Below are 26,228 nucleotides of genomic sequence, written 5' to 3' on the forward strand. Positions count from 1 at the left end.
GAGCAAAGCCTGAAAACACGTGCAATTCTCACCACACCTGGGCACCCACGCACATAACTCTGCGCCCCCACTTGCTCACGCCCTACACATTCCTTCCCGCCAGCCTTCCCACCAGTGATCCCACCTCCACCCCCTCTCCTGTCTCTTCCCTTGGCACCAAAACCCAAATATCTCTCACCCCTGCACCCAACTTACCTAACACCCACTGGCTCCTGCTCTTCTGGTCTCTGCCTGCCTCTGCACTAGCCCCGCATGGCTGTGCTGCCTCAGACCTCCCGGCCACGCCTGCCCTCCCTTCTCATGGCCCTCTTCCCGCCCAGGGCAGGCTCCCGCCATCCCCCTCCAACCCGTGCCACCATGTCAACACTCGGGGCTTCAGGTCGGCACTGAGGAGGCCCCAGGAGGAAGAGGGAGGGAAGGATGAGCTCCTGGCTTCCAGCCCAGGTCCTGGCTGACAGTCTCCTGCTGCCCCAGGTCCTCGGCCCCTCCCCGTGGCTGCCTCAACCGGCTTTTCAGGAGACACTGCGTCCTGTCCCAGCTCATGGCAATCGGTCCTCTGCCCTTGCCCAAGGGCTGGGAAGCAGGCAGCCAAGGTTCTGTTATGAGAATGCACCCTGGCTCCAAAGTCTGTAACCCTCCCCGAGGGGCCCCCCACTACTCTGGGGACCCAGGCACCCTTCTCTCCATCAACATCTGAGACTCAGGCTCGGCCTTGGCCTCTCGTCCCTTGGCTTCCCTTAGCAAGCGTACTATGTGTACTTACATCACGTACCTTTTGGGAGTGCTTCTTTTAATCCACTCATTTGTTCAATAAATAAATATTTACTGAACCCCAGGCAATGTTCTAAAAATTGAGGATATAGCAGTGACCAACACAAAAGCCCTGTCCTCTGGAAGTTCACAATCTGATAGGTGAGGCAGACAATATAAAAGATAATTTTGGATCGTGGTACGTGCTTATAAAAACAAAAGGATGATATCACCCTAGGATAACTGAGGGATGGCCAGGGAAGGTTTTTTTGAAGTGACATTTGAACCAAGAACAGAACGAGAAAGAACCCACCACGTGAAGATGTGAGTTCTGCCTTCTAGGCAGAGAGGACAGCAAGTGCAAAGGCCATGAGGCAGGGATGAGCCTGGTGTGTCTGTGGGCTGGGGAGAAGACCTGTGGGGCTGGGATGTGGTAAGAGTTGGGATGGGGGGTTGTCAACAAGAACAGAAAGAGCAAGGTCTGATGACTCTCTCAACTCTCCAAGAGTGTACTCCTCCCCGTTGACTGTACCTCCCATCTTCCCAGATTCTTGCTGCTGGGGAAACAGGATCCTTCCATCCCCTGAGAGGAGTGAAGAACCAGCCCTGGGTCCTGGGGATGGGGGTGACTGGTGGCGTTGGGAGAGAGGAGGCCTGGATAGTGGGTGAGGAATGAAAAGAGGAGGTGGTTGGAAGGGCAGACATCTGGGCTTTGGGGTGGAGGCCTGAGCTGGGCAAGGAGCAAAGAAGCCACGTGAGTGTTCTCCACTCATGACTCACCTTCTCTTCCTCCTCCTCTTCATTGCTCAACTCAAAGCTCCCTGGGAAATACCTCCCTGACTGGGGACCAAGTCAATGCCTCACAGGGGTAATTGAGTCATGAGGGGTGGAGAAGAGGGAGGGAAGGAGAGTATAAATAGCAGCTTTGCTTCCCCGGCTCCTCTCTGCATCCTCCCCAACCTGCCAACAACATGCACCTTGCCAGTGTGGTCAGCTCCTGCTCCCTCCTACTGCTATTGGGGGCCCTTCCTGGATGGGCGGCCAATGATGACCCCATTGAGAAGGTCATTGAAGGAATCAACCGAGGGCTGACCAATGCAGAGAGAGAGGTGGGCAAGGCCCTGGAAGGCATCAATAATGGAATCACTCACGCTGGAAGGGAAGTGGAGAAAGTTTTTAATGGACTTAGCCACATGGGGAGCCAGGCCGGCAAGGAACTGGACAAAGGCGTCCAGGGGCTCAACAGCGGCTTGGACAAGGTAGCCCATGAGATCAACAGTGGCATCGGACAAGCAGGAAAGGAAGCTGAGAAGTTTGTCCATGGGGTCAACAACGCTGCTGGACAGGTTGGGAAGGAGGCAGACAAAGTGATTCAGGGGGTCCATCATGGGGTCAACCAGGCTGGGAAGGAGGCGGAGAAGTTTGGTCAGGGGGTCCACCATGGGGTTAACCAGGCTGGGCGCGAGACAGAGAAGTTTGGTCAGGGGGTCCACCATGGGGTTAACCAGGCTGGGAGCGAGGCAGAGAAGTTTGGTCAGGGGGTCCATCATGGGGTTAACCAGGCTGGAAAGGAGGCAGAGAAGTTTGGTCAGGGGGTTCATCATGGAGTTAACCAGGCTGGAAAGGAGGCAGAGAAGTTTGGTCAGGGGGTCCACCATGGGGTTAGCCAGGCTGGGAGCGAAGCAGAGAAGTTTGGCCATGGGGTCCATCATGGGGTTAACCAGGCTGGAAAGGAGGCAGAGAAGTTTGGCCAGGGGGTCCACCATGGGGTTAACCAGGCTGGGAGCGAAGCAGAGAAGTTTGGCCATGGGGTCCATCATGGGGTTAACCAGGCTGGGAAGGAGGCAGAGAAGTTTGGTCAGGGGGTCCACCATGGGGTTAACCAGGCTGGGAGTGAGGCAGAGAAGTTTGGCCATGGGGTCCATCATGGAGTTAACCAGGCTGGGAAGGAGGCAGAGAAGTTTGGTCAGGGAGTCCACCATGGGGTTAACCAGGCTGGGAAGGAGGCAGAGAAGTTTGGCCAGGGGGTCCACCATGGGGTTAACCAGGCTGGGAGCGAAGCAGAGAAGTTTGGCCATGGGGTCCATCATGGGGTTAACCAGGCTGGGAAGGAGGCAGAGAAGTTTGGTCAGGGGGTCCACCATGGGGTTGACCAGGCTGGGAAGGAGGCAGAGAAGTTTGGTCAGGGGGTCCACCATGGGGTTGACCAGGCTGGGAAGGAGGCAGAGAAGTTTGGTCAGGGGGTCCACCATGGGGTTAACCAGGCTGGGAAGGAGGCAGAGAAGTTTGGTCAGGGGGTCCACTATGCTGCTGGGCAGGCTGGGAAAGAGGGAGACAAAATAATCCAAGGAGTCCACCATGGGGTTGACCAGGCTGGGAAGGAGGCAGAGAAATTTGGCCAGGGACACCACCATGGGGTTAACCAGGCTGGTAAGGAGGCAGAGAAGTTTGGCCAGGGGGTCCATCATGGAGTTAACCAGGCTGGAAAGGAGGTGGAGAAGTTTGGTCAGGGGGTCCACCATGCTGCTGGGCAGGCTGGGAAAGAGGGAGACAAAATAGTCCAAGGGATCTATCCTGGGGTCAACCAGGCTGGGCAGGAGGTGGAGCACTTTGGCCAGGGAGTTCACCATGCCATTGAACAGGCTGGAAAGGAGGCAGACAAAGTGGTCCAAGGGGTCCACGATGGGGTCAACCAGGCCGGGAAGGAGGCAGAGAAATTTGGCCAAGGGGTCCACCACGCTGCTGGCCAGGCTGGAAAGGAGGCGGAGAAACTTGGCCAAGGTGTCCACCATGCTGCTGGCCAGGCCGGGAAGGAGGTGGACAGGTTGCCGCAGAATGTTCATAATGGGGTCAACCAAGCCGGCAAGGAGGCCAACCAGCTGCTGAATGTAGGTGAACAGGGGTGGGGAAATGGGAAGAAGGGGCCGGGGGAGGGAGAGGCTAAGCCCTTGGGACATTGGGGTAGTCCATGTAGCCTTCATTCAGTCAGAGAAGCTCAGGGAGCTCTATGATCGTGTTCCCTTTCTTCCTCTTCATCTCCCTACAAAGGAGCTGGGGCTCAGCTGGTCAGATGGATCAAACCATCTTGTCCACCAAGCCCTGTATCAGACAGTGTGAAAGGGACCCAGCCCCACCTTCAGAGAGCTGCCCTCCTAGTTAGGGGGTGTAAGGAGACGAACATGGGGTCTCTCCTGGGGAAGAGGAAAGAGTTACTGAGTCAAGATCCCGTGCAGTGCAAACGGAGTGAGTGTTGAGAAAACCCAGAGCATCAGAGTAAGCGTGAGGAATGGCTTGGAGAGATAAGCCCTATTCTGTTTAATTTTCATAACAAGCCTCTGAGGTAGTCAGGGTGAGGATGCTGACTCCCCGATTCTTAGATAAGGAAATAGAAGCTCAAGTGAGGTTTTAAGGGGATTTGCCAAGGGCAGGTGGCTAGCACACAAGGGTTCTTTCTCTTCCCCGCCCCCACCCCGTCGGGGGAGATCTCCTGGAGGATTTCTGGAAGGGGAGCATTTCTGCTGAGGGAACCAATACTGGAGGCCCGGGGGAGGCAAGGGGTGCCATTCATAGCGGAACAGGCATCAGGGGGGCACTTGGGGAATAAGAGAAGGCTGACCCCTGCCTGCCTCAGTTCCCCCTCTCCAGTCTCCACGAGGAGTCTTGAGGACCAGCCCAGACCTGGAAGCCGATAGCTACATGGGCGGCCAGGCAGGGACCCAGGGCTGGGGGGTGGGGAGGAAGGGACCCTGCAGACAGTGTGCACGGTAGACGAATGGGCGCTGCGTAGATGGCAGTCTTCACTGGAAGAGGTCAGGAGAGGGAGGGCTGTTCCGGGCTGCAAAGCTGGCCACAGCAGCAGCGGAGGCACAGCTGAGTTTCGGGGGGTAAAACGAGGACAGGGATCAACTGAAGTTAGGGGTCAGGCGGGAGGGTGTACAGAGGGCAGAGCTGGGGTCGGGGCTGAGGTGACTGTGGTCCTAGGATTTGCATGGATCCTCGGGGTCCCCTTTCCAGTTTCCAGTCAGGCTTTTCTCAGCAACGGAGGGCATTTCATTAACTGAAATAAAAGGGAATTGGGGGAGGGAAGACTAGTCAGTAGGGCCAGACATCCTTCCAGGCTCTTCTTCCCATCTCACAGGATTCCCGCAGTGACATGGGCGTTGGGTTTTCTTTCCGGACAATGAGCGGGGAGGAGGCTAGCCTATGCCTCCCATCCTGGGCCCCAGTCACCCTAGAGGGCAGCAGGTCACTGGGGGAAGAGGAACTTGGGAGACCCCCCAAGGGCTGAGGGGTTGTAATGAGAGTCTGGGCTTGGTCCGCAGGGCGCTCATCCAGGCGTTTCCACTGGCCAGCACCAGCACGGAGGGGGCGCAACCACCACGTTAACATCTGGAGTAAGTCTCCCCAGCTCGGGGGGCCTGGGAGGGGAGGGAGGGGGCCCTCCTGGGATGGCGGTGGGGCACCTGCTGGTGACCAACCCTCTTGTGCTCCAATTCCAGGCTTCGGTCAACAGGCCTTTCATCAGCTTCCCAACTCTGTGGCAGGTGAGTGCCCGCGGCCGGTCAACCCGTGTGCACTGTCTTGGGAGATGTTCTCACGCCCCCTTCCCTCTGTGGACAGACTCAGCCTCGCAGAAACCATCCGACCTGTCTCCCAGCTTGGCCTTCCCTTTCTTCCTCTGCTCTTTGTCCCTCATCCCCCGCTCTCCTCTTCTGGCTGCTTTCCATTCCCTCCGAGGCAAATGCAAGCTGGCAATACGGACCCCGGGATGGGGGGCGTCCAGGGAGGCTGCTGAAGCTGCCCCCTCCATGTGCTCACTGCTTCTCATCACTCCCCTCGATCCCCTCCTCTCTCTCCCTCCCTCCTCCCACTGTGAGTCCCTCTGCTGCCTCACAGCAGTGTGCCAGGGAGTGGGAAGCTGCAGCTCTGTCCTTTCCCTGGCTGACAGGACCACCCCCTCCCACCCACCCCCACCCCGCTGTGAAGGCTCCTGTGGGACCCTGGCCCCTACTCTGGGCCCAAAACGAAGTCCTAGTTTTGCATTTCTCTCTGCATTTAGCATGTCAGCTGCTTGAGACTGGGGCAAAAGGATGAGGGTGGGGAACAGCCCTGTGGTTGGGCCCAGAACCCAAAGGCACAGCCTCATTTATTCCTGGGCTGTGGGGATGCCAGGGGATCCCCTGAGGCAAAATGACAAGGCCCTGGGCTCCCACACAGCCCCTGGCACCCCTGCCTGGGAGGGCTGGCTCCCTGTTCTTCCTGAACCCAGGAGCCACCTTCCTGAAGACATTGCCTGGAACATAAGCTACTCCTAGGCCGGGGAAGCTAATGCCAATGTCCCCCTCATTTCTCTAGGGGGCCGGAGGGCAGAGGTCTTGATCCCCTCAGGGCTGTGTTCCTGCATTCATTCCCTCTCTCCTCTCTTCCAGAGCATCGCCAACATCATTCTCTAAACTGATGCACTGGCCTCACTCAGCAGACTGACATTCCTGTTGTCATACTGGCTGAAATGACCTGGGGGACCTGGGGGTGGGGGGGACAGACTTCCTGAGTCCGTAAGGGGGCTGTACTGGGATTTGTGAATAAATACGACGCCTTATATACTCTCATCATGGTCCACTCTGCTCCCCGAGGAAGGGCTGGTGGGGGGAGGCTTCTCTTTTCTTGCTATTTTGCCAAGGGAGTTGGGGGCTGGTGCACAGGGGGGCCGAGCTGGAGAGTCCAGGTCAGTAGGGCCAGATACAAGAGGGTGCTCGCAGGGACAAGCCACGCTTCGCTACTGTGCAAAATCTGTGCGTGCTCGGCATTAAGAGGAGCATCTGTGCAGAGAAGGCCAGCAGCGGGGGCAGAAGCACCAGGGAAGAGAATGGCGGGAACCTAGGTGGAGCCCAAGGCCGGAGGTGGCGGGGAGCATCCTCATGTGGGGGGTGTGACACCAAAGGAATAACAATGATAACCTGTATTTATTGTGCAATGCTGGGCTCCCTGCTGGGTGCTTTCCACGCATGACATCACCGAATCCTCCCAACCCCCCAGTTAGGTAAGAGGCTCTGGTATTGCCCCTTTTTACAGAGAGGCACGTGGAGGCTGTCGCAGGTTAAGAAACAAGGTCACATAGTCAGGAAGTGGAGGGGAAACGGCTTGAGAGCTCACAAAGCATATTCTGAAAATACAGATTTTTTTTCTGTTTGGCATCAAGTCGTGGGGAATCGCGCATAGGGGAGACGGAAGAGATGCGTGTGGGAGATCCAAGGTGCAGGGGGGAGGCACACGGACGCCCGGAGGCCGGGCCTCTTTACAACAGCGACAACGGGGGACACAGAAGGCCCGGTTTTCAGGTGCATGGTGCAGCTCCTGCTCACTGAGCACTAGCTAGCTCCCAGGGCTGCGGGAAGAGCCAAAACCATTTAAGCCTCTCACAGCCCAAAAGGCAGAAGCCCTCTTGGGATCCCCATTGCATGGATGAGGACAACGGAGGCTCAGAGGGGCCAGCGCCTTGGCTGTCCACCGCCAGAACCGGACCTTTCACAGTTGCCTAAAAAGTCTCTAGAATGCCTGCCGAGCACTGGCCTGGATGCTGGGTGCTGGGGCACGTGCACGCCTATTAGGACCATGGGCCTGTGGGCAGCTTCCTTTCCTTTTAGGGGCCACGATTTCCTACTACAGATGGGGAGGAGGGTTGTCTGCAGGGGAGGACGACAAACACGGCTCCCAGCACCAAAATTCCATCACCGGTGGGAACAAAAATTGCCCTTGCGGGGTTCCCAGGAAAGCAAATACAAAGCGATGAATCAGATGCATCGACAAGAAGTAGGCACCACCAGGAGGGGCAGGGGCTGCACGTGCACGATAACGGGGACGTTCCCGACGCTTCGCGTTCACTGCATTTTTCCTGATTTGTAGAACACCATCATTTTTGTGACATATGGTCCTTCCCTTCCCCTACAATATTTTTAATTTGAAAAGATTTCAAATGCACCATAAAGGTGAAAGAATTTTATAGCCGATGCCTGCGGAGCCCCCACTCACGGTCTGTTGCTAAGGCGCTGCTCTCCTTGCTTTGTCGCACGCCCATCTGTCACCGTCTATCCACCTAGCCACGCGTCAACATGTTTTGGGTGCCTCTCAAAGTAAACGGTGCTCGTCCGTTTCCTGCATTTTAATAAACAAGAAGCACTCCTTCAGACCCCACATTTACTGAGGGCCTACTACTCTGTGCTGGAGCTCGTGTCCTACAAGCGGGAGGAGGCCCTTCTGGAAAGGGCATATGCGAGGGGATCATTCTTTCCCACAGTGAAAGCTCTCCCTGATTTCCTCTGTACGCACATTTTCTTGCTGGGTTTATTTGGATGGGGGTCCCGAAAGTGCTGGAGACATATGGGATAATCCTGCGTGCGTGTGTGTGTGTGTGTGTGTGTGTGTGTGTGGAGTCAATCCTGGGAGGCTTCTGGGAAAGAACTGAGCCGGTTTTGAAGGGTAAAGAGGCATGGCTCACTTCTGCCTTGGGGCCTGCCGTCCCCTCCCTCTGCTAGGAACATCCTTGTGTCCCTCTGGCCCCCTGCGTTGGCTCCTCCTCACCCTGCAGGGGCCCTCTACTTGACCGCACAACCCGCCCAAAGGGCTGCCTTTCCCATCCTCTGTTCTGGCACGCTGATCTTGTCTCTTCACAGTGCTTAGGACAAGGTGCGATGATATATTTGCTCGTTCAATGTCCATTGTCCCCCTAGACCAACATGTTCCAGAGGAGAGGTCGAGGCCAGGCACGAATGGCCGGCAGCTAACAGAGGGCAGGCCACTGCCTCGAGCAGACTTGGTTTCCCTTTCGGCCATGGAGTAGGTGGGAGCCAGAACCAGGCACCTGAGACGGACAGGTGGAGGCAGGCTGGGGGTGAGGAGAGGAGGGGCCGGTTGTGCAGACGTGATGTGGAGGACAGGGGAGGGTAGTTCAGGCGGGACCCTCGTTACTGGGTGCGGAGCGCTGACAGGCATGATTCGTTCTCCGTCATCTCTAGCTCCCCGAGCTCCCTGTGAGGCACGTACCGTACCGTGACTGTCCCCCTGAGGCCACCCAGCTAGTAAGTGGCGAAGACCTGGCTCCTGGTCAAGAGCACTTCCTTGCTGCTGGTCTCTGCTGGCGAGGTGGCCTGCTTCCCTGGGACCTTCGGGGAGGGGAGGAGGCTACCTCCAAGCAAGTCCTCTTTAAAAATGAAGTGTCTGCGTTCAGGAGGGGTGTGTGTGTGTGTGTGTGTGTGTGTGTGTGTGTGTCTGTGTTGTGTCTTTCAAAATTAAACTGCCAAGGAGATACTCCGACATCAACATGGCCAACACCAGCAGGAACACCGAGGGCACACTCCTGGGTGCCAGCCACTGCCCTGGGTGCCTGGCGAGGATTACCTCGCTTCACCCTGGCATTCCTGCCTCTTACAGACAAGGAAGGTGCTGCTCAGGTGGGTCAAGTTCCCAGCTAGTAAGGGGTGCAGTTAGGGCTTGAAGCCCGGCTCCACGATAGGTACTGCGCACAAGTGAGCCAGCAGATGCCAGTCCGAGGCCCAGGACACCACGCAGGGGAGCGGAGACACCACCCAGACCCAAGGCCTCATCTCCTCTCTCTGCTTGAGTCCAGCCTCCATCCCCCTGACCCCCACGAAGCCTCCTTCCTGGTCTCTGTACCCACCTCCTGCCCCCTATTCCCCCAGCCTGTCTGTCAGAGGGACCCTGTTAACGCTGAGTCAGACCATAGGCCACCTCAGTCAAAACCCTCCACTGGTTCTACCTCATTCAGAGTAAGAGATAAAGTCCTCACAATGGCCCAAGTCCCCAAGTCCCCCGTCTGGGCCGGTTTCTCTTTGACTCCAACTCTAACCCCTTCCCCCCCTCTCCCCCCCTCCAGCCACAATGGTCCTTAAATAGAGTAAGGAGGTTCCTGCCCTGGGGCCTTTGCACTGCTGTCCCTCCACTTGGGATCCTCTATCCCCAGACATCCTCATGGCTCACTCTCTCTCTTCCTCTGGGTGTCAGTTCATAGGTCACATCTCAAAGAGCCTTTCCTGATGACCGTATTTAAGATACTCCGTCTTCTCTAGTCCCTTACCTCCCACTATTCTTCCTCCTTAGTGCTCACCACCTGAGATGCTCGTTGTGCATCCTCCTCACATTGACTGTGAGCTCCCTAAGGAGAGCGATCAGGCGATCCTCTTCCACGCTCTATCCCCTGCGCCTAGAACAGGTGTGCCACACAGCAGGTACCCAATAAATCCTTACGGAGTGAATGAGGTAGTGACTTAGAAAAGCTGAAATCAAAAAAAAAAAAAAAAGAAATAAGAAAAGCTGAAATCAGAGGGTCTTGGACATGAGGTCGGGCATGTCAGATTTGTGGATGCCAAAGGAGGGATGGGGACGTAGGAGAAAAAGTTATTTGGGGTCAGACAGACCTGGGTCAAATTCCGACGGCACCACTTTACCACGATCGTTTTCAAATATGCTCTTATGTGTGTGTTTACCAGCCCTGGGCCTCAGTCACCTCACCTGTAAAATGGGAGCGTCTGCTCTCCCCCGCCCCCCAGGTTGTGGTAAGGATTCAATGAGATCACGCACGTGGAAGCACTTAGTCTTCTATCTGGTTCACAGCAGGTATTTCATACATATGCCTTCAGACCACACGAGGTGACCTCTAGGTCCAGAGATGTCTGAGGGTAGTTCCCCCAGGAGGTAGAACATGGGCGTGCATGGGGGGGTCCGGGCCCAGGAACGTGGCTTTGAATACGTCTGAATCACACCTGCAAGAGCCACGCCCTTTTCTCAGTTTTCTCTGAAGCTTTCTGATTATGTTAGAGAATAAGACTCCATTTCTGTGCTCGTGTGCCCTGAACACCTCCCTCATACTTGCTAACCTCCCTTTTGACCACAGGAGCTGCAGCCAGCTATAATGTAACGTCACTGTGTGCTTCTTCGCTATGTTTTCTGGCACTTTCTATTTAGGGGCAAGTGATCCCGGCTTTCCACTTGCAGTAGCAACATAAAATAAACTTAAGAAAGTAAGCTGGCTTAAAGAAAAGTATTAGTAATAGAGGTGGGTCAGAGGCAGCTACACACCACGGCGAAGGTGCTGTCCCACGAGGGAAGCGTGGGAAGGAGTCTCTGAGTCACCAAGTGCTCTGCCTCCAGCCCCCTGGTCCTGCCCCGGGAAGTGGAAGCACCAGGCTCAGGGGCTGGGGGGCCCACCAGCAATCCGGAGGCCTCAGATTTACTCCTGCCCCCTGCCCCCACCCGCCACAAGGGCCCAGGGCAAAACCACAGCCAATTCCATCCAGAGAAGAATGAAGGTTTGGGCAAGCAGGAGGAGGTCTGAGACCGATGACCACAGACAGCGCCGGGAGTGGGCCTTGGGAGTGGGGCAGGCCTGGGCTTGGCCATTCCCGTCCGAGCTCCAGCTTCTCTGTCTCGAAACGGGGCAATGAGACGACTGTCTCCCAGGGACTGTGTGAGCCTTGAAGTGCTTAGTCCAGCGCTGGGCACACAGAGCCCTTGATAAACTGGAGCTGCGGGGACGATTATGATTATTACCACTACCACCATTATCATTGTCATTAAAAAGAGGTGGAATAACAGGGAGGTAGGAGGTGCCCAGGACAGACAGGGATGGTGTTTACGCAGCGAGAGGTGTTGGATGTTACAAGCTGGGGTGCGGGTGCTGGGGTGGAGAGAGACTTACAGAACATTGAGAAAGGCGGATGGAAACCGGCCCCTCCTAACTAGGTGATGAGTCCCAGTGATACAAGGCCCCGGGGCCCTGGGAGCAGAGAAGCAACCCCGTGCTGGACAGGGGTGAGACCGGGAAGATGCCTGAGCTCCGTGACCTGAGCTGGGATGGGGGGGGGGGCATGCTACTGACCCAGGGCTCTGGGGGGAGGTGAGGCAGTGGGGCGTGGGGACTCAAGTCGGTCCCCTGCCGGTGCAGTCCGGGCCCTGGGGAGCCTGGGGATGGGTGGGGTGAGCAGCAGCCCCAGTCCTCTCAGGAGGCTCTGAGCTCACACACGTGCCCCTGTGGGCCAGGTAAACAGGATGGGTGCCTGGGTCAGCTGCTCCCTCCCACTCATCCCCTGGGGGTGGCTGGCCCGCCCAGCTCCCTGCTCCGCACCCAGCTTTCTCAGCCAAGAGCAGCCCGAGCGCTGAGACGCCCTGATGACCACTCTCGGGCTGGCCACTTCCTTCCTTGGTACCTGGGGTTCCCACTGAGGGCAGGCTCACAGCTCCCAGACTCTGTGGGCTGGAAGGTGTGGGAGAGTGTGAGGACAGTCACCTTTAGGTGGCTGAATGGGAGGGAAGAAAGATGGGAGAGACAAAGGCCACCAAAACTGAGAGAGCAAGGCCAAGAAAGGGCACCTGCTTCTCATCCCGGTGCGCCTGGCCCAGGATGGCTTACACCTGGCGGGGGTGGGGGGGAGGTCCTGCTGCACTGGATTCTCTACGCTTGCCTCCTGGTTGGGTTGGGTCCTGCCTGTGGTTCCTTTCTCCTAAGTCCTCTCCACACCACCACCTCTAGGAGACACCAAGCACCTATCTCCTCAGATGCCCCCATCTCCACCCTGCGCCCCAAATTCCTGGGGTTGGGAAATCGGAACACTTTTGCACCTGCCTCATCCCGTTTCTTCCTCCCCAGTGCTCCGGCTCCCTCTCTGTTTCAACACAGACTCTCAGACTCACAATTATGGCTCATTACCCTATCGGTGGCTGGTCCTGAGTCACGAGGGAGGGACTCTGGGCCGCCCAGCCATGTCACCTTCTCCCAGGCCACAGTATAAGGAGTAGCGGCAGGGAGGAGGGCCCTGGAAAGGCAGGGGAGTCTGGGAAAGGAGAGAGAAGGCTGCGGACTCAGAGGGAAGGAGAGTAAGTCAGGAGGAAGAGAACAGAGGAGGGCACACAGACACGGAGGAGGTGGAAGGGCAAAGAGAAGAAAACTCGGGTGGGAAGAAGACAGGAGGGAGAGGAGTGAGGCAGAGATGAAGTCAAGGGGCTCCCTGGCCTGCCTCCTGCTGGCCCTGTGTCTGGGCAGTGGGGAGGCTGGCCCACTGCTGAGAGGAGGGGAGAGCGCCGGAGTGGGTGCTGGGGAGGCCCTGGGACACGGGGTGGGAGATGCCATCGGACAGGGGGTGGGAAATGCCATTAGCCAAGGAGTCGAAGAGGCTGCCGGCCAAGGGGCTGGAGAGGCGGCCGGCCCTGCAGCCTGGGACGCCGTGGGCCGTGGCATCGGGGAAGCGGCCCGTGCCCTTGGAAACACCGGGGGTGAGGCTGGCAGACAGGTGGAGAACGTCATTCGACATGGGGCCGATGCTGTCCACGGCTCCTGGCAGGGGGCGCCCGGCAGCGACGGTGCTTGGGTGAGTAGCTCCGGGCGAGGAGGTGCGCGGCGGTGGGCAGTCGGGGTGAGAACCTTGGCAATCACTGCGAGGATGGCTTGGCCTCCTACGTGCCGCTGCCCGGGCTGGTTTCCCTCCACGCCACGGTGCATCCCGCCTCCATCACGCTGGGGCCCCTCTCCCTGCCTTCGTCCTGCTGTGCCTGCCCTTCCCGGTCCCAGACGGGGAAGGTCACCCACACTCAGGGTGGGCATGTTGTTCTTGCAGGGAACCAACGGCCAGCCTCCATCTGGAGGCCATGGCATCTTTGGCTCCCAGGGTGGCTCTGGAGGCCACGGCCAGGGCAATCCTGGAGGTCCAGGGACCCCCTGGGGCCAGGGATATCCTGGAGGCTCAGATGGCAGCTTTGGAAACCACCCTCAGGGAGGCTCCTGGGGCCAAGGAGGCTCTTTCCCTTCGGGGACCAACGCTCAGGTACAGCAACCACCCGGGCCCTGATGCTTGCCCCCTCTTGCCCTTCAAGCTCCCCCCATGTGTCCCTCATCTGGCGGGACACACACCAGCCTCTTCTCTGCAGGGGACTGTGGTCCAGCCTGGGTACGGCTCAGTGAGAGGCAGCAACTCGCATTCGGAGGTAAGCGGGGGAGAGTCTGGGGGAGAGGCCGTCCGGGTGCTGGGTGTGTGGGACAGAGAGTAGGACAGAGGAGGAGGAGAGGACGGAGGATGCGGGTTGAGGTACCAGGCAGATTGCACAGGGAGGCCGGACGAGGGAGCGGAGAGGGACGGGCGTGGGGAGAGACACACGGGCAAAGGGGGCCAGGCCGCAGGAAGCCGGAGGGCCCGGCCTGTGGCGACGGCTTCCACGGAAGCCTGGAGACTCACCTGTCCCTGGAAACTTCCCTCCGCAGTGCACTAACCCCCCGCCATCCGGCTCGGGCGGCAGCTCCGGCCACTCCGGGGTAAGAGGACGGGCGGGCGGAGGCACCGGGTGCAGGGAACCGGCCCCAGCAAGAGAGGGAGGGGAGGGGGGAGGCGGTCAATCTTCACTCTGGTCCCTTCCTGCCCCTCAGGGAGGCAGTGGCAGTGGCAGTGGCGGCAGCAGCGGCGGTGGCAGCAGTAGCAGTGGCGGCAGCAGCGGCGGTGGCAGCAGCAGTGGCAGTGGCAGCAGCAGCGGCGGTGGCGGCAGCAGCGGTGGTGGTAGCAGCAGCAGTGGCAGCAGCAGCGGTGGCAGCGGTGGCAGCGGTGGCAGCAGTTACGGGCCCAGCTGGGTGAGTCGTGCTCGGCCGCTGGCCCTCCCGGCCTCGGCAGCCTCCCAGCCCCAGCAGGCCCTCCAGGTTGAGGTGCCCCCCGCCACTCACAGCTTCGCTTGGGGGGCAGGGGGATGCTCCACCTCCGTCTAACCCAGGATTCCTGTTGGCAGAACCCACCAGAGCCGGGGGTGGCAGAGGGAACAGGAGCTTGGGGAGCTCCCAGGAGACCCGGGGGCTGCAGGGGGAGGCCTGTCACCCACGCGGAGACAGGGACACCGTACAGAGCTGGGGTGCAGGCGACGCTGATGAATACAGGGCACACGAGGCCCCTCTAGGGCTGAGGGGCCAGGAGGGGACCACGGCCTGGCAGCCGGCCTCGGGCAGCCCTCGGGTACCCGGGAAGGGTCTGGGAAGCAAGAGGACAAGGCAGGCCACATAAGTGGCTTTAACTGATTCGCTCCCCATACTACCTGCTTTCTCCCCCAATCCAGGACCGTCCCTTAGAAAATTCTAGGAATTTTGATCAGAGCGGCTACTCAGGCTCCCAGGTAAGGACTCTTGGGGTCCCTTCCTCTTTCTAGGTTCCAGAAGAGGGAGGGGTGAGGAGCAGGAGGGGGAGGACAGAACGGGCCCTCAGGTGGCCGGGGTCAAGGCTCTGGAGAAGTTAGGCTCCCGAGGTTTTTCACTTCTGGCATGTGGTAGGGGGGAGAAGCCCACAGCTCAGAATCCCCAAACTGTCCCACATTTCCAAATACACTTGGCCACACCTGTCCTTTGTGCTCCGAATAACTTCCCGCGGTGGCCGGTGGCTAGTGGCTAACGATGGGAAGAGAGGGAGGTTGGGCAGAGGGGAGCAAAACAGATCGCTAAGGCCCTGGCAACTATTTGGTCCCCGTCGAGTCCTTCTAAGAGCCTCCGTGGACTCTTGCTCTCCGCCACAGGGACACAATACCCCACAGGGACACAATACCGGCTCTTCCTGGGGGAGCAGTAGCAGCGGAAGTGGTGGCGGAAGTGGCAGTGGAAATAAACCGGGGGTGAGTGTCTGCTGAGCGCTCACCTGCATTGATCTGCCTCCTGTCTCTGGAGGGGAGGGGGAATTAGGGGTGCTGAGGCCTCTCGGATGAGGGGGGAGCTGGGAGAGCGATGGTCAGAGCTGAGAATGGGGTTGAGGAGGTAGCTGGGGGTAGCCTTGGGGCTGCAACGTGGAGGCTGGGATTGCCATCTGGGTGGCAACAGAGGGAAAGCTGTCCCTCTCTCTCCCACAGTGTGACAGCCCAGGGAATGATGTCCGCGTATCCGGAGGATCTGGGGGTCAGGTGAGAGCCAAACTTGGGACTGTGCCCACCTCTAAGGCTAACCTCCATCGCCACCCCCTTTTGTGGGGGAAGAAACCAACCGCTTACCCCTACAAATATTAACAATCTCCAAAGTAATAATTAAGTGCAAATCCTTGTGTGATGTGCCTCACTTTGTACGGTGGGCGGGGCTGTGAAAAATCACATAGAAACCAGCCCTTTTGGAAACATAATCATTGCAAATGACCTGCACCCACCTGGCCAGTGAGCAGAATTCAGTGGCCTCTTTGACAACATCTGGAAACTGGGTTTGGAAAGAGTGTGCTTATTCTGGAAGTCTGGGCTTTCTGTCAGCCCCTGCAGCACTGACAAGAGGAAATGTCACGCTAGGGTCCCCACGAAGCACCTAGAGGTCTTGTGAAAATGCAGCTTCTGAGTCAGCAGGCCCGGGGTGGGGCTGAGATTCTCGTTTCCACCAGGTTCTGGGCAAGGCTGATGCGTGCTGGTGTGCGCGTCGCCATGGGGAGAAGGCTCCCTGAATATTAGGCTCCTCGGATGTTAGGGATCCTAACCTCTATGGGTAGACAGGTGTCAGGAAAATTCCCGGCTTGTGAGTCTATTTCTAGTTTTTTATGTACCAAAGTCTTCACTATGTAGTCAAATACACTAGTCTCTTCTATGGCTTCTGCTCTTTCCTTCTAGAACTATGAAGACTTCTATAATTTCATTTTTTTTTTCCTATTTAACTCTTTAATCTATCTGGACTTGACTTTTCTGTATTCAATCCAGTCCCATTCCGCAGTTCAGCTCGACTTACCCCACACCTTGGATCAGAGGGGTGTGCTTTCTTATGAAGGGAAAACCGGATAAAAAGAGAAGGCGGGGGGTGGGGGAGGAGAATCAGCGAAGTTTAACGAAGTGCTCCCCGCACCCCCAAATACTTAACTGGTGTTCCCAGACACATGCATTGAATTATTCACACCACTGATGTAAACTGTCACTTGTAAATGCCTTCACATTTTGGGAGAGTTTCTGGGAGTTCTATTTTGTTAAGGTGACTCATCTGTTCTGTGATGCTACTTTCTTTATGGCACATTAACAGCTGCCAGTACAAGTCCTCCTTTGTTGCCCGTCTTCTCCAGTGTTTTCTTACCGATTCTTAAACATTTATTCTTTTAGATGAACTCCAAGATTATTTTGACCAGTTCCAAAAGAGAGTTCCACAAGGAGTTTTAAAGGAATTGTATTAAGCCAATACATAGATGTGCAGGGATGGACCTAAGATCTAAAACAATGATCTCTGTGGCACTGTCTCATCCCTCAGGGCTTCGGAGGAGGACAGGGAGGTCCTGGCAGCTCTGGTGACATCAGGGTAAGGAGACGACAGGCCTTGAGAGTAGAGGCTGGTGGCGGGAGATGGGATGGAAGTCAACTTTGCAGTAGCAACGCTAACAGAGCACACAGTCCCGCATCGCAGGCCGGTTTTGAGCTTAGCTCGGGGAAGTCATCTCAGTCCAGGGCAAGTGGGACTCAAGAGGCGCCTGCCTCTAACTTAGGAGGAGGCGAACCAGGCTACTTCACTGACTCTCCAGCCAGTGTCACCTTTCTGACCAATGCAGCACATCCACCCAGATTGCGTCTTGCAATTCGAATCAATTTAGTCCAATTTTGTCTGCCTCAAAGCCAGGGGACAATTCACTTTGGTGGCAAAGGCCGTTCCTGTTGGGTTTTGGGCAGTTTGCAGAAGTGAATAGAAAGAGATGGTTATGCTGCCAATGAGGATCGTAAGTGAGCAGTAACCCAACCCACAGGAAGCTGAAGCAAGGTTTGCCAAGGGAGATGGGGGTACCCTGGGAGAAGAGCCTCCCTGGGGCCCTGGGGAATCCTCTGCTGTGTGCCTGCCTCAGCCCCGATTCAGGAGTCTCCTGCCCACATCCTGCTGGCCTGCTCTCCCATCCTTCATATTCCCCGCTTCCCCACTGACTCTTCGTTTTCCTCTCTCTGCAGGAAATAAGCAAAGAGGGTGGTCACCTCGTTGGGGGCCCCCAAGACAATTCTCAGGTGAGCAGGGATGGCTTTAGGAGAACACTGAGGGGTGTGGAAAAGAAACGGGAACCTCAGTATCTTTTCGCAAGCTGCTCCGACTCTGTGTCGAGTGACCAGACTAAGACAGGGGTCTGGGATCCCTGTCTCCTTGGTTCATCCATTCTCTCCCTTCTTCATTTTTTTTTTTTTAACCTCCCTTCTTCAAACTGTGATCATCATTGTGTATTATCACTGCGAGGGGAAACATAGCCAAAAGTAACAGGAGAATGGTCAGGGGGCTATTTTTGGAAACCATACTTAAGAAGGGTTGACAAGTGGAAAGCAGTGACCTCTGAGTTAGAAGGTGGGGGTTCAGAGGACAGCTGTCTCATCTGTCATCTGAGCATCTTCAGGCAGGGCAGTTGACCTTCTAAGCCTGGGCCTCCTCCTGGGTAAGACGGGGATGGCAAAACCTAACCTGCATAACCCCCCAGTTACTGCAGAGCTTTCCGCATCATAACCAGCCCGGGGTGGTTCAGGATCCGGACGCTGGAGTCCGACAAGGAGACAGATCCTGAGGCACGCTGCTGGACGGCTCTCAGTTTGCTTTCCTCACCTGTAAAGTAGAGACGTCTCCACCCAGGAATGTGGCAGGATAAGGCACCAGGCCAGGTGCACGGTGGGACTACACATTAGCTCCTAGCAGTGTTTTGGGGGACAGGTGACGGGATGGGGAGCAGAATAGGAAGATGATTCAAGGGACTGGGCAGGGTCACTCTAGAAACAGGTGGCAAATCATTCCGGGAAGGTGGGGTTCCTAGCTGCTGTGTGAAAAGGAGAGGAGGTGGCTTTACACAGAGTACACAGAGCTTGAGCAAAGGCAGAGACGGTGGGCCAGGAGCAGGGTGACAGGCACAGGCCTTGAACATCAGTCCCCCACCTTCCTACCCAGTGGCACGGGTCCAGTGGAGGAGGTGAAGCTGTCAGTGGGATCAATACCTTGGTGAGTGGAGGCATCACCCCACCTTGGGCCGGGACCATGTCAAGTGATCCCTGCCTCCCTGCCTGACTCCCAGAGCTCCTGCCTCGGCCTCTTGCTCACAGGATGGGTTCCTACTCTCATCTCATTTCTCTTTGGTTCCTTAGAACTCTCAGACGTCTGCTGGGCTCTTCAACTTCGACACTTTCTGGAAGGTGAGTTTGGCAAGATTGCTCTGCTCACTTTCTTTTGGAAAAGCAAACCTCTGTCCCTCTGCCCCGCAGGCTCAAGTCTTCTTTCCAGAAGGACCGACCACCAGTGGTGGCCCTTGACCTCTTGCCCCAAGGCCCTGAACTAATTACTTTACAACTCAATTTGTTATTTTCCATTTTTTTTTCCCTCTCTGCAGAATTTTAAATCCAAGCTGGGTTTCATTAACTGGGATGCCATAAACAAGGTAAGGGCTGGAAGGTCGTGCCATTCCGATCTTCATGGGAGAGGGAAATGGAGAAGAAGCTACCTGCTAACCCCTCATGTGGGAAGCTAGGGAAATGATGATGGTACCGGGAGTGTTTTGTCCAGTGCACAAAAAAAAAAAAAAAAAAAAAAGAGAGAGACAAAAATAAAGAAGTAGGGGGCAGAGCGAGAAGGGGGTGGGAGTTTGGAAAGAGCCAGGAGTCGGGGATGAGAAAGGAATGGGCCTCTTTTGTGTCTCAATGTGCAGACTGAGCAAGTGTCAGCCTCAGTTTCTCCTTTGAGATCTGGAAGGTTAAGGGGAGAGTGAGGAAGCCTCATTCTCAGGACACCACAGAGGTAGCAGAGGCAGGGTAGGGGATGCACTGAACAGTCGGGGGAACTCAAGAGCCCAGGAGGACTGATGCCAGGAGAGAAGGGAAGGGAAGTGACTAGGTACTCAGCGCCTGCTGGGTGCCAGACTTTCTGGGCACGTCATCTTAGGAGGCACTTAGAGCCCAGAACCCCCCTTCTTCTTCTTCCTGCCCACCCCTCCCACATTCAGGGGAACCCCTGGCCAGGCTGATTTGACACCCGAATAGCAGAGGTGCCTCCAGAGTAGAGGCGGACCCACAATCCCAGCACCCACCAAAGGCAGACGTTGCAATTGGCAGCCCACTGCTGTGCTTTGTTTCATTCACTGTTTTTGTTTTGTTTTGTTTTGAACACTATGAATTGGCTGCCAGATTTTAAAAACTGAGAGCTTTTACAGAATGACTTGGAATTCCAGTCTCTTGAAAAATGTGGCAACACCGGGCCCTCTTTGCTCAAGCTCCAGCGGGCAAAAGCTGAACGGCGCTGCTTCTCTCCAGCAGCCACATGCCCGCTGCCCACCGCAGTGACCCCGAGTAGCTCAGTTTCTGACCCTTTGCACAAAAGAAGGGCAGCAAGGAGCCCTGCCCTCTAAAATTCTTGGGGGAAACAAGGCGGTGGTCCGCAGGGAGGCGGAGAGAGAGCCCCATGCTCAGGCAAGGCCAAGTCTGCGCCTTGGGGAATGAGGTGGGAGAGGGTGAGATGCTGGAGGCAGAAGTCCCCAGCTGTGCTCTGTTCAGGTTTGGATGAAAATGATGAAAATAAACTGTTTCTGTTTTATAGAGAACGGGTGTCTGGCAGGGGTGAGGCTCCTTACCGAGGACCGCAGGGAGACGAGTCCCCTGAGTATGAGGCACTTAGGGTCAGAGGCACAGACTGATGCTTCCCCAGGGGCCAGGAAGGCAGCAGACATTCCTGCACACCTAGGGGGGCAGTGGAGGGGGCGCTCACAGTTAGGATTCACTGGGGGCAGCTCTAGGAGGAGGGCCAGAGAAGAGGGGGAGCCCGTGTCCTTCACAGGGAGGGAGCTGAACACTGGGGCCAGAGGGAGCAGTGCCAACAGGGAGCCGATACGGAACAGTTCCTGCCAAGTATGAGGTGTTCCATTGCAAACTGGAATATCTGGATTTGACTGGATGACAGCCGTGGGCAAAAAAGATCCCTGCAGATTTCAGGAGCAGAGAGGCCTGATCCACCCCTGCTTGGCCCATTAAGCCCTGAACTCTTATTCCTTGAGCTCCTTCTTAGAACTTACTTCTTTGCCCAGGACCAGAGGAGCTTTCGCACCCCGTGACCTTCAGACAAGGAGCTACCAGATGGATGGGAGCCCCCCTCCCACCCCTTCTTAAAACCCCATTATCCACCCCTAATTGCAACCTTTACCCTTGAAATAAACCTTAGCTGCCCCACACTCCTGGTCTCTGCTCCTTTCTTAAGACTCCACTGTTGCTTCAGGGGGGTTGGAAGGGCCAACTGTAGCCCCATGGCTTCGGGAAATGGGCTGGGGCTGGAAGGGCAGGTAAAAAGGCGGGAAGATCTGAGGGCAGGTCCTGGTCCCTAAGGTTTCATTGCAGTGGCCTTCTGCCAGAGGCTGGGGAAGCAGGGAGACTGAAGAGTGGGGTACCTGTGCTGGGGGCGGGGGGCTGGTTAGTGGCTCCAGAGATCTAGCCTCTCTCTCTCTCTGCTGCCAGACGGAGTTTTCTGGTGTCCCTAAAAGTCACCCAGCTTCCCCCCCAGACCTTAGCCACGATTAAATTCTGAAGGCTGAGCGATGGTGGTGGTGGGAATAGGGGCGTAGGTGAGCAAGGGGCCGGGCTCCCAGCTCACCTGCACCCTACCTTTCCTCCGCAGGGCCAAGTCCCACGCCCCAGCACACGCGCCCTGCTCTACTTCAGCCGACTCTGGGAGGTAGGAGAACTCTCACTTTTCAGAGAACTAGGGATCCTGGTCATCTGTCCCTCTCCCCACCTCCCTCAAGCTCCAGCCCACCTGTCACAAAATCTGCCCTCTTCATTTTTGAGATGGGCAACCTCACCCGAATGCCATCCGAAGTGCTAACACCCTCAACCTCCGGTATGCTTATCTTCATCTAAACCCAAACCACACCCAGGCGCCCAAACCCACTCTTGCACATGAGCGTGAAACTTTCCAACAAGCTGCCACGCTCCCCACTGAGGCCCACTCACCTCTTCTCCTCCCTCCAGGACTTCAAACACAACACCCCTTTCCTGAACTGGAAAGAAATTATTGAGGTAAGGGTAGCAGAACCTCTTGTTTTGGGGTTAGGAAGCTCAGATCCAGGGACGGGAGGGTCCGGGCTCTTGGCACGGGGCCGGCGGATTCAGTCCCTGTTGCTGACTTTCCCCACTGAGGGAGGGCACCTCCCTCCCTTCCCACTCTCCTCCCTTTCTGCAACCGAGTGGGGGTGGGGTAGGGAGAGGAGCTGTGAGTCACTGGAGAAGGAGTAGGGTGGGCGGTCCCCCCTGGGATAAAAGCTGAGGCCAAGGGCTGGGGCCTCCAGAGGCGCAGGAACATGAAGCCAACCACCATCTCTGCTCTGTTGCTGCTCCTGCTGGGGGCGTCCTGGCTCAGGGGGAGCCACAGCTGGGTGGGTACTGCGGGGTGAGCAGGTGGTGGGGCCTGAGCCGGGGGCCTCTCTCAGGACTGGAAAAGGGGTGTCAGGGAGGAGAGCTGAAAGGAAACTAGAGGCCTTAGGGGAGCAGGTCAGGCCATGGTCAAGTGTGAGCAGGTGCAGCAGGTCGGAATATCCAGGTTCTGGGAAGGATGGGCAGAACCTCTGGGTCCTGCAGAAGGCCACATCTTGAGTCTGCATGGCCATTGGCCTTTGGGCACAGAGGCCAAGGCTGCCCACTCACTCATGCGTGTGGGCCAGGCATGTGAGGCTGGACTGTTGCCGGGGCCGGGGGGGGGGGAGCGGGCAACAAGGGTGGAGGTCAGGGCCTCAGATCAGATGCATTGTCACGCACTCATGAATGACCCATGTGGCCATGTCATCTGATGGAAAGCTGATTTTTAATTGTTTGTAACTAATGTAAAAATGCAGACCAAACAAAAAATGTCTGGAGGCCAGTGGTCAAGCAGCTTGTGACCTCAGTGTTAAGGCTAAGAGTGGGGCTACAATTCAATGGGAGTGAAGTCAGAGTTAGGAGGAACATCCTACCCCTGTGTGTGTGTGTGTGTGTCTGTGTGTGTGTGTGTGTGTGTGTAGAGGTGGGAGTCCTGAGTGGAGAAGTGGTGGTTGCAGCAACTAAACTTCTCCCCTGCTGCTGGAAAGCTACCCCTGGCCCTGCCCGCGGAGGGGAGATGGCCCATGCACCTGTGCTGCGGCTCGCGTGGCTTCGAGGGCTTTCCTGTATTTCTCCCCCTTCTCTCTCTCTCCGTGGGCCGCGAGCCAATCTAATCACCTCACTTTGCCTCTGTTTGCTGAGGACAACAGCCCTCCTTTCAGGAACCCTGCGGGAACAGTGTTTGAGAACAGGGATTGTGGGGCCAGGGAGGAGCAGGGTTCTGTGCTGGCGGAAGGTGGGTTGGGGCTGAGGGCCGGATGGGCGCCAAGGGAGCCTGTGTGGGTACCGCTTGCCGTTCCTGCCCAGTCCCAGGCCGCGGCCTCGCTGCAGGTGCACCGGGGGTGGGGGGTGGGGGTGCTGCCTCGCTCCCGACACTGAGTGTGGAAATCTGTCCTGTATCTGTCGGGTCATCAGCGTCCTCCAGGCTCGCTGCCTTCTCTGGAGGCAGTGCTGGTCCTGGGCCGCGGAGCGGGGTGCGGCGGGGTGCATGGGTGCTGGTGCTCCCACGGGCGGGCAGAGCCTAGGTGGCAGGTGGCGGGAGCCCCGCGAGTGTGGGGGGCCCGGAGGACCTCGGGCAAGGACGCCCTCACCACGGTCCTCTCCCTTCCAGGGGGCCGATGCGACTTCGCTCCAGAAGAGGTCGGGCGGTGCTGGTCAGGTGAGTCTCCGCCCTCAGGCTGCCTCGGACGGCCGGGCCCGGGCCCTCTCGGTCTTGTTCTCGGGCTGGCCCATCTGACATTCTCTCTCCTGCACACCCCCCTTTTTGTCATTTTCTCAGTCTGGCGCAGGATGGCAGGAGGTGGCGGCGGTGACTTCCAAGGTAAGACATCTGCCACCTGAGCACCTGACCCAAACCTCACTGGTCTCCTCGGTCTCCTGCCCTCATCCCCCAAGTAACCCTTGAGGAGCTGGGAGAGGTACCAGGGAAGGGGGAGGCAGGGCCGTGCGGACTAGGACCATGAGGGAGGTGAGGCCATGGGCTCTGGCTGCCTGAAGATTCTACGGGACAACAATGCATGACACACGGAGGGAAGGCCGGGGGCTGGGAGAGAGGTCTGGCCCAGGCCGGGAGGCGGGTGCTTATTCCACCAAAATGCCCTCATCCCTTCTCTCCTACCTGCCCGCCCCTCCGCTTCCTTCCATAGAACCCCTATAACCAGCAGGCATACCCTACTCCCGCTGGCGGGCAGTACTCAGCCAAGATCCCCTCTAAGGTAAGACTCCCTAATGCCCGGTTTCCCCACTGGGGTCTCTGATGGGGGCGAGGGAGGGAGGCTTTCATGGCCAGTCTTAGCTGAGCCCGAATCCTGTTCATTTCGAAAGTCAAAGTCTCATCTCTCTGCCCCTGGGGAGGGAGACTCGGGCTCCCTGAGAGCTGTTTGGAGTGGAGGTGAAAGGTCCAAGGTTCTTCATTCCCACGCACTCAGAAAAAGTTACAGGGGGGCAGCGGCTGCATCACACGCCCTGGAGAAAAATGGGAACCAGCATCCTCTCAAATAGGGACATATGACTCTAAAAAACCCTCACATGACACACATCAGGCAGTCTTCCCTCATCGTGTCTGCTCTCTTCGCCTCCTTGACTGCTGTGAACTTTCGTGGGAGGGGCGGAGAGTGAGAGGAGGACACGCGAGTTAGGGGAGACTTTCCCACCAGCTTGTGTTGCTGGGAAAATTAATGCTTCGTTTCACAAAGGAAATTAACAGAAAAAAAGAAAAAGCAACCAAAACCCTGAGAACTTTATTGCGTTCAGTTGCAAAGAAAGCGATCTTATAAATCCAGTAAGTGAATGTGCTAAATGCTAATGAGGCTGGTGAAGAAAAAGCAGGTGCTCTTTCCCTCCATCTCTCAGAACCAGGGAGCCCTGGCCCTCGGGGCTTCTACCGAGAGCTCAGGAGCCACCCACTGACTGGAAGCAGGTGAAGAAGCAGTCAAGGCCGCCCATGGGTGTCCACTTGCCCATATTTGGGGCCGATTTCTATCCACCCAGCAGGCAGAGGGACACCTACCTACCTACCTACCTACCTTCTTTTCACTCTGCTGGGTCAGTGTGTGCTCTTCTTGGGTACAACGTACTTAGGGTGATAAATCTACTTTGAAAGAAAGTCTAGGGGCTGAATGTCCACCTTCAGACTCAAGGACCCTTGAGATAGTCTCGGTCTGAGCTGCCCCGGCCACCAAGCCCTTCCTGGGCCCCGAGCACGTTGCAGACGCCTCTGTGGCCCCACATCACCTCCTCTGATCTCTCTTTACAGGGGGGAGTCACGCCTTCCTCCTCGGTGAGTAGTGGGGTGGGGAACCCGTGGCTCCTGGGAGAAGGGGTGTGAGGCCAGAGGTGTGCGGGGGGCCAGGGCCACGGCCACTCAGCCGTTCTCCGCATCCCGCAGGCTTCCCGGGTGCGGCCTGGCCTGCTGCAGTGGGTGAAGTTCTGGTAGGTGAGTGTTGGAGGGAGCTGCGCCAGCCTGATCCGGGGGCCCCGCACGGCCACCCCAGGGGCAGGCCTGGGATCTCGGCATTTGCTTTGCTTTGGGCGGATGCTCTAAAGGCATCGAGGAGGCGACCCCCGCGTGGAGCAAGACTCACAAGGAAATGACCGAGGACATGTGTGAAGTACCCGCTGATGCTGAGGGAAGGCCGGCCAGAGGCTGGGCATGCAGGGACAGCTGGGGAGAGGCGGGGGGCGGGGTGCGCGGCACAGTCAGGTTTGGGGAGCTGCAGAGAAAGGCTCAGGGGCAGGAAGAGTGAGTCTCCAATGAGGAAAGGGTGATGGATTAACTTGGCAGAAGGGCAAAGTCTGTCTTACGGAGGCGCAAGAGTGAGGGGATGTGCAGGTGAAGCATCCCCCCCCCCAAGAAACTGTGGGAGCGCAGAGGCTGGAAGAAAGGACCCCCGGTTTCAACAGTCACGAGTAGCCACCTTCTACCATTTGCTCTTTTTTCTTCTAGAAAATTATTTCCGATCACGACGGAGGCCCCAACCAACGTCAGTCGTGAAGGAGGCCACCCGCGCCCCGCCCCCAGCTCTCTCCCTGCGTCAGGCTTGGTCTCGGTGCCGACACCTGCTTTTTCCAGGTTGGGGACCTGGTCTGTCTGTCCGTCATTTCTTCCAACGGCGCTGTGGTATCTCCTTGTCCAGCAACCTCATTGGACGAATCTGCCACTTTCCTCACCTACTCCGTGTTGTGACCTGAAGTCACTGTGACAATTCTTCAGAAGAAGTTTCCTACTGTTGAGTTTCTTTGTGGAAATCAAACATAAATCTTGTTTCCTTAAGATTTCACACGCTGTGTTCTTTCAAATTATGCTGATGGCCAAGATCAGGGAGGATGGAGGTGATTCAGGGGCAGATAACTCGCCTTCTTCCTGAGAGTGGTAGACCAAATGGGGGGCTAAGACAGGTAAGACCTGGGTGGCCCTGTCAAGCAGTAGCTAGTTGATC

General features: G+C 57.1%; 2 protein-coding genes and 1 long non-coding RNA gene across 11 annotated transcripts; 2 read left to right on the plus strand and 1 right to left on the minus strand.

The window, feature by feature from the left end:
- Positions 1-1,670: 1,670 nt before the first annotated feature.
- SBSN (suprabasin) lies at positions 1,671-6,351 on the plus strand. The gene is made up of 4 exons (XM_038529321.1): positions 1,671-3,638; positions 5,073-5,144; positions 5,250-5,294; positions 6,180-6,351. Exons 1-4 carry the CDS (start codon positions 1,722-1,724, stop codon positions 6,201-6,203), a joined length of 2,058 nt encoding a protein of 685 aa, XP_038385249.1. The 5' UTR covers positions 1,671-1,721; the 3' UTR covers positions 6,204-6,351.
- On the minus strand, positions 5,742-14,257 carry LOC111090533. The gene is made up of 3 exons (XR_005354756.1): positions 13,989-14,257; positions 9,842-10,040; positions 5,742-7,902 (listed from the first exon to the last, which is right to left on the minus strand). It is a non-coding gene; the product is annotated as an uncharacterized LOC111090533 (long non-coding RNA).
- Positions 12,536-26,069, plus strand: DMKN (dermokine). Of its 9 annotated transcripts, XM_038529325.1 has the most exons (22): positions 12,538-13,127; positions 13,374-13,580; positions 13,684-13,740; positions 14,015-14,065; positions 14,177-14,192; positions 14,226-14,374; positions 14,848-14,904; positions 15,298-15,393; positions 15,625-15,675; positions 16,979-17,026; positions 17,662-17,715; positions 18,632-18,682; positions 18,826-18,873; positions 19,068-19,115; positions 21,335-21,391; positions 21,688-21,735; positions 23,402-23,449; positions 23,570-23,611; positions 23,937-24,005; positions 25,046-25,069; positions 25,178-25,225; positions 25,736-26,069. In XM_038529325.1, exons 1-21 carry the CDS (start codon positions 12,750-12,752, stop codon positions 25,223-25,225), a joined length of 1,647 nt encoding a protein of 548 aa, XP_038385253.1. In that variant the 5' UTR covers positions 12,538-12,749; the 3' UTR covers positions 25,736-26,069. The 9 variants fall into 9 exon arrangements, with proteins under 9 accessions (XP_038385256.1, XP_038385252.1, XP_038385251.1 ...); XM_038529324.1 differs by having other exon boundaries at positions 12,537-13,127; positions 14,177-14,374; positions 25,178-25,221; XM_038529322.1 differs by having other exon boundaries at positions 14,177-14,374.
- Positions 26,070-26,228: the final 159 nt, after the last annotated feature.

This window comes from Canis lupus, chromosome 1, assembly GCF_011100685.1.
Source record: "Canis lupus familiaris isolate Mischka breed German Shepherd chromosome 1, alternate assembly UU_Cfam_GSD_1.0, whole genome shotgun sequence".
NCBI lineage: Eukaryota > Metazoa > Chordata > Mammalia > Carnivora > Canidae > Canis > Canis lupus.

What these genes read in the sequence shown, in the direction of transcription:
- DMKN (XM_038529323.1), top strand. Translation starts at nt 12,750, where the DNA reads ATGAAGTCAAGGGGCTCCCTGGCCTGCCTCCTGCTGGCCCTGTGTCTG. An exon ending in GCAGCTCCGGCCACTCCGGG is followed by an intron (nt 14,066 to 14,176) that starts GTAAGAGGACGG and finishes CCTGCCCCTCAG; the next exon opens with GGAGGCAGTGGCAGTGGCAG. An exon ending in GAGTCACGCCTTCCTCCTCG is followed by an intron (nt 25,070 to 25,735) that starts GTGAGTAGTGGG and finishes TTTTTCTTCTAG; the next exon opens with AAAATTATTTCCGATCACGA.
- SBSN (XM_038529321.1), top strand. Translation starts at nt 1,722, where the DNA reads ATGCACCTTGCCAGTGTGGTCAGCTCCTGCTCCCTCCTACTGCTATTG. An exon ending in AGGCCAACCAGCTGCTGAAT is followed by an intron (nt 3,639 to 5,072) that starts GTAGGTGAACAG and finishes CTTGGTCCGCAG; the next exon opens with GGCGCTCATCCAGGCGTTTC. An exon ending in GCTTCCCAACTCTGTGGCAG is followed by an intron (nt 5,295 to 6,179) that starts GTGAGTGCCCGC and finishes CCTCTCTTCCAG; the next exon opens with AGCATCGCCAACATCATTCT.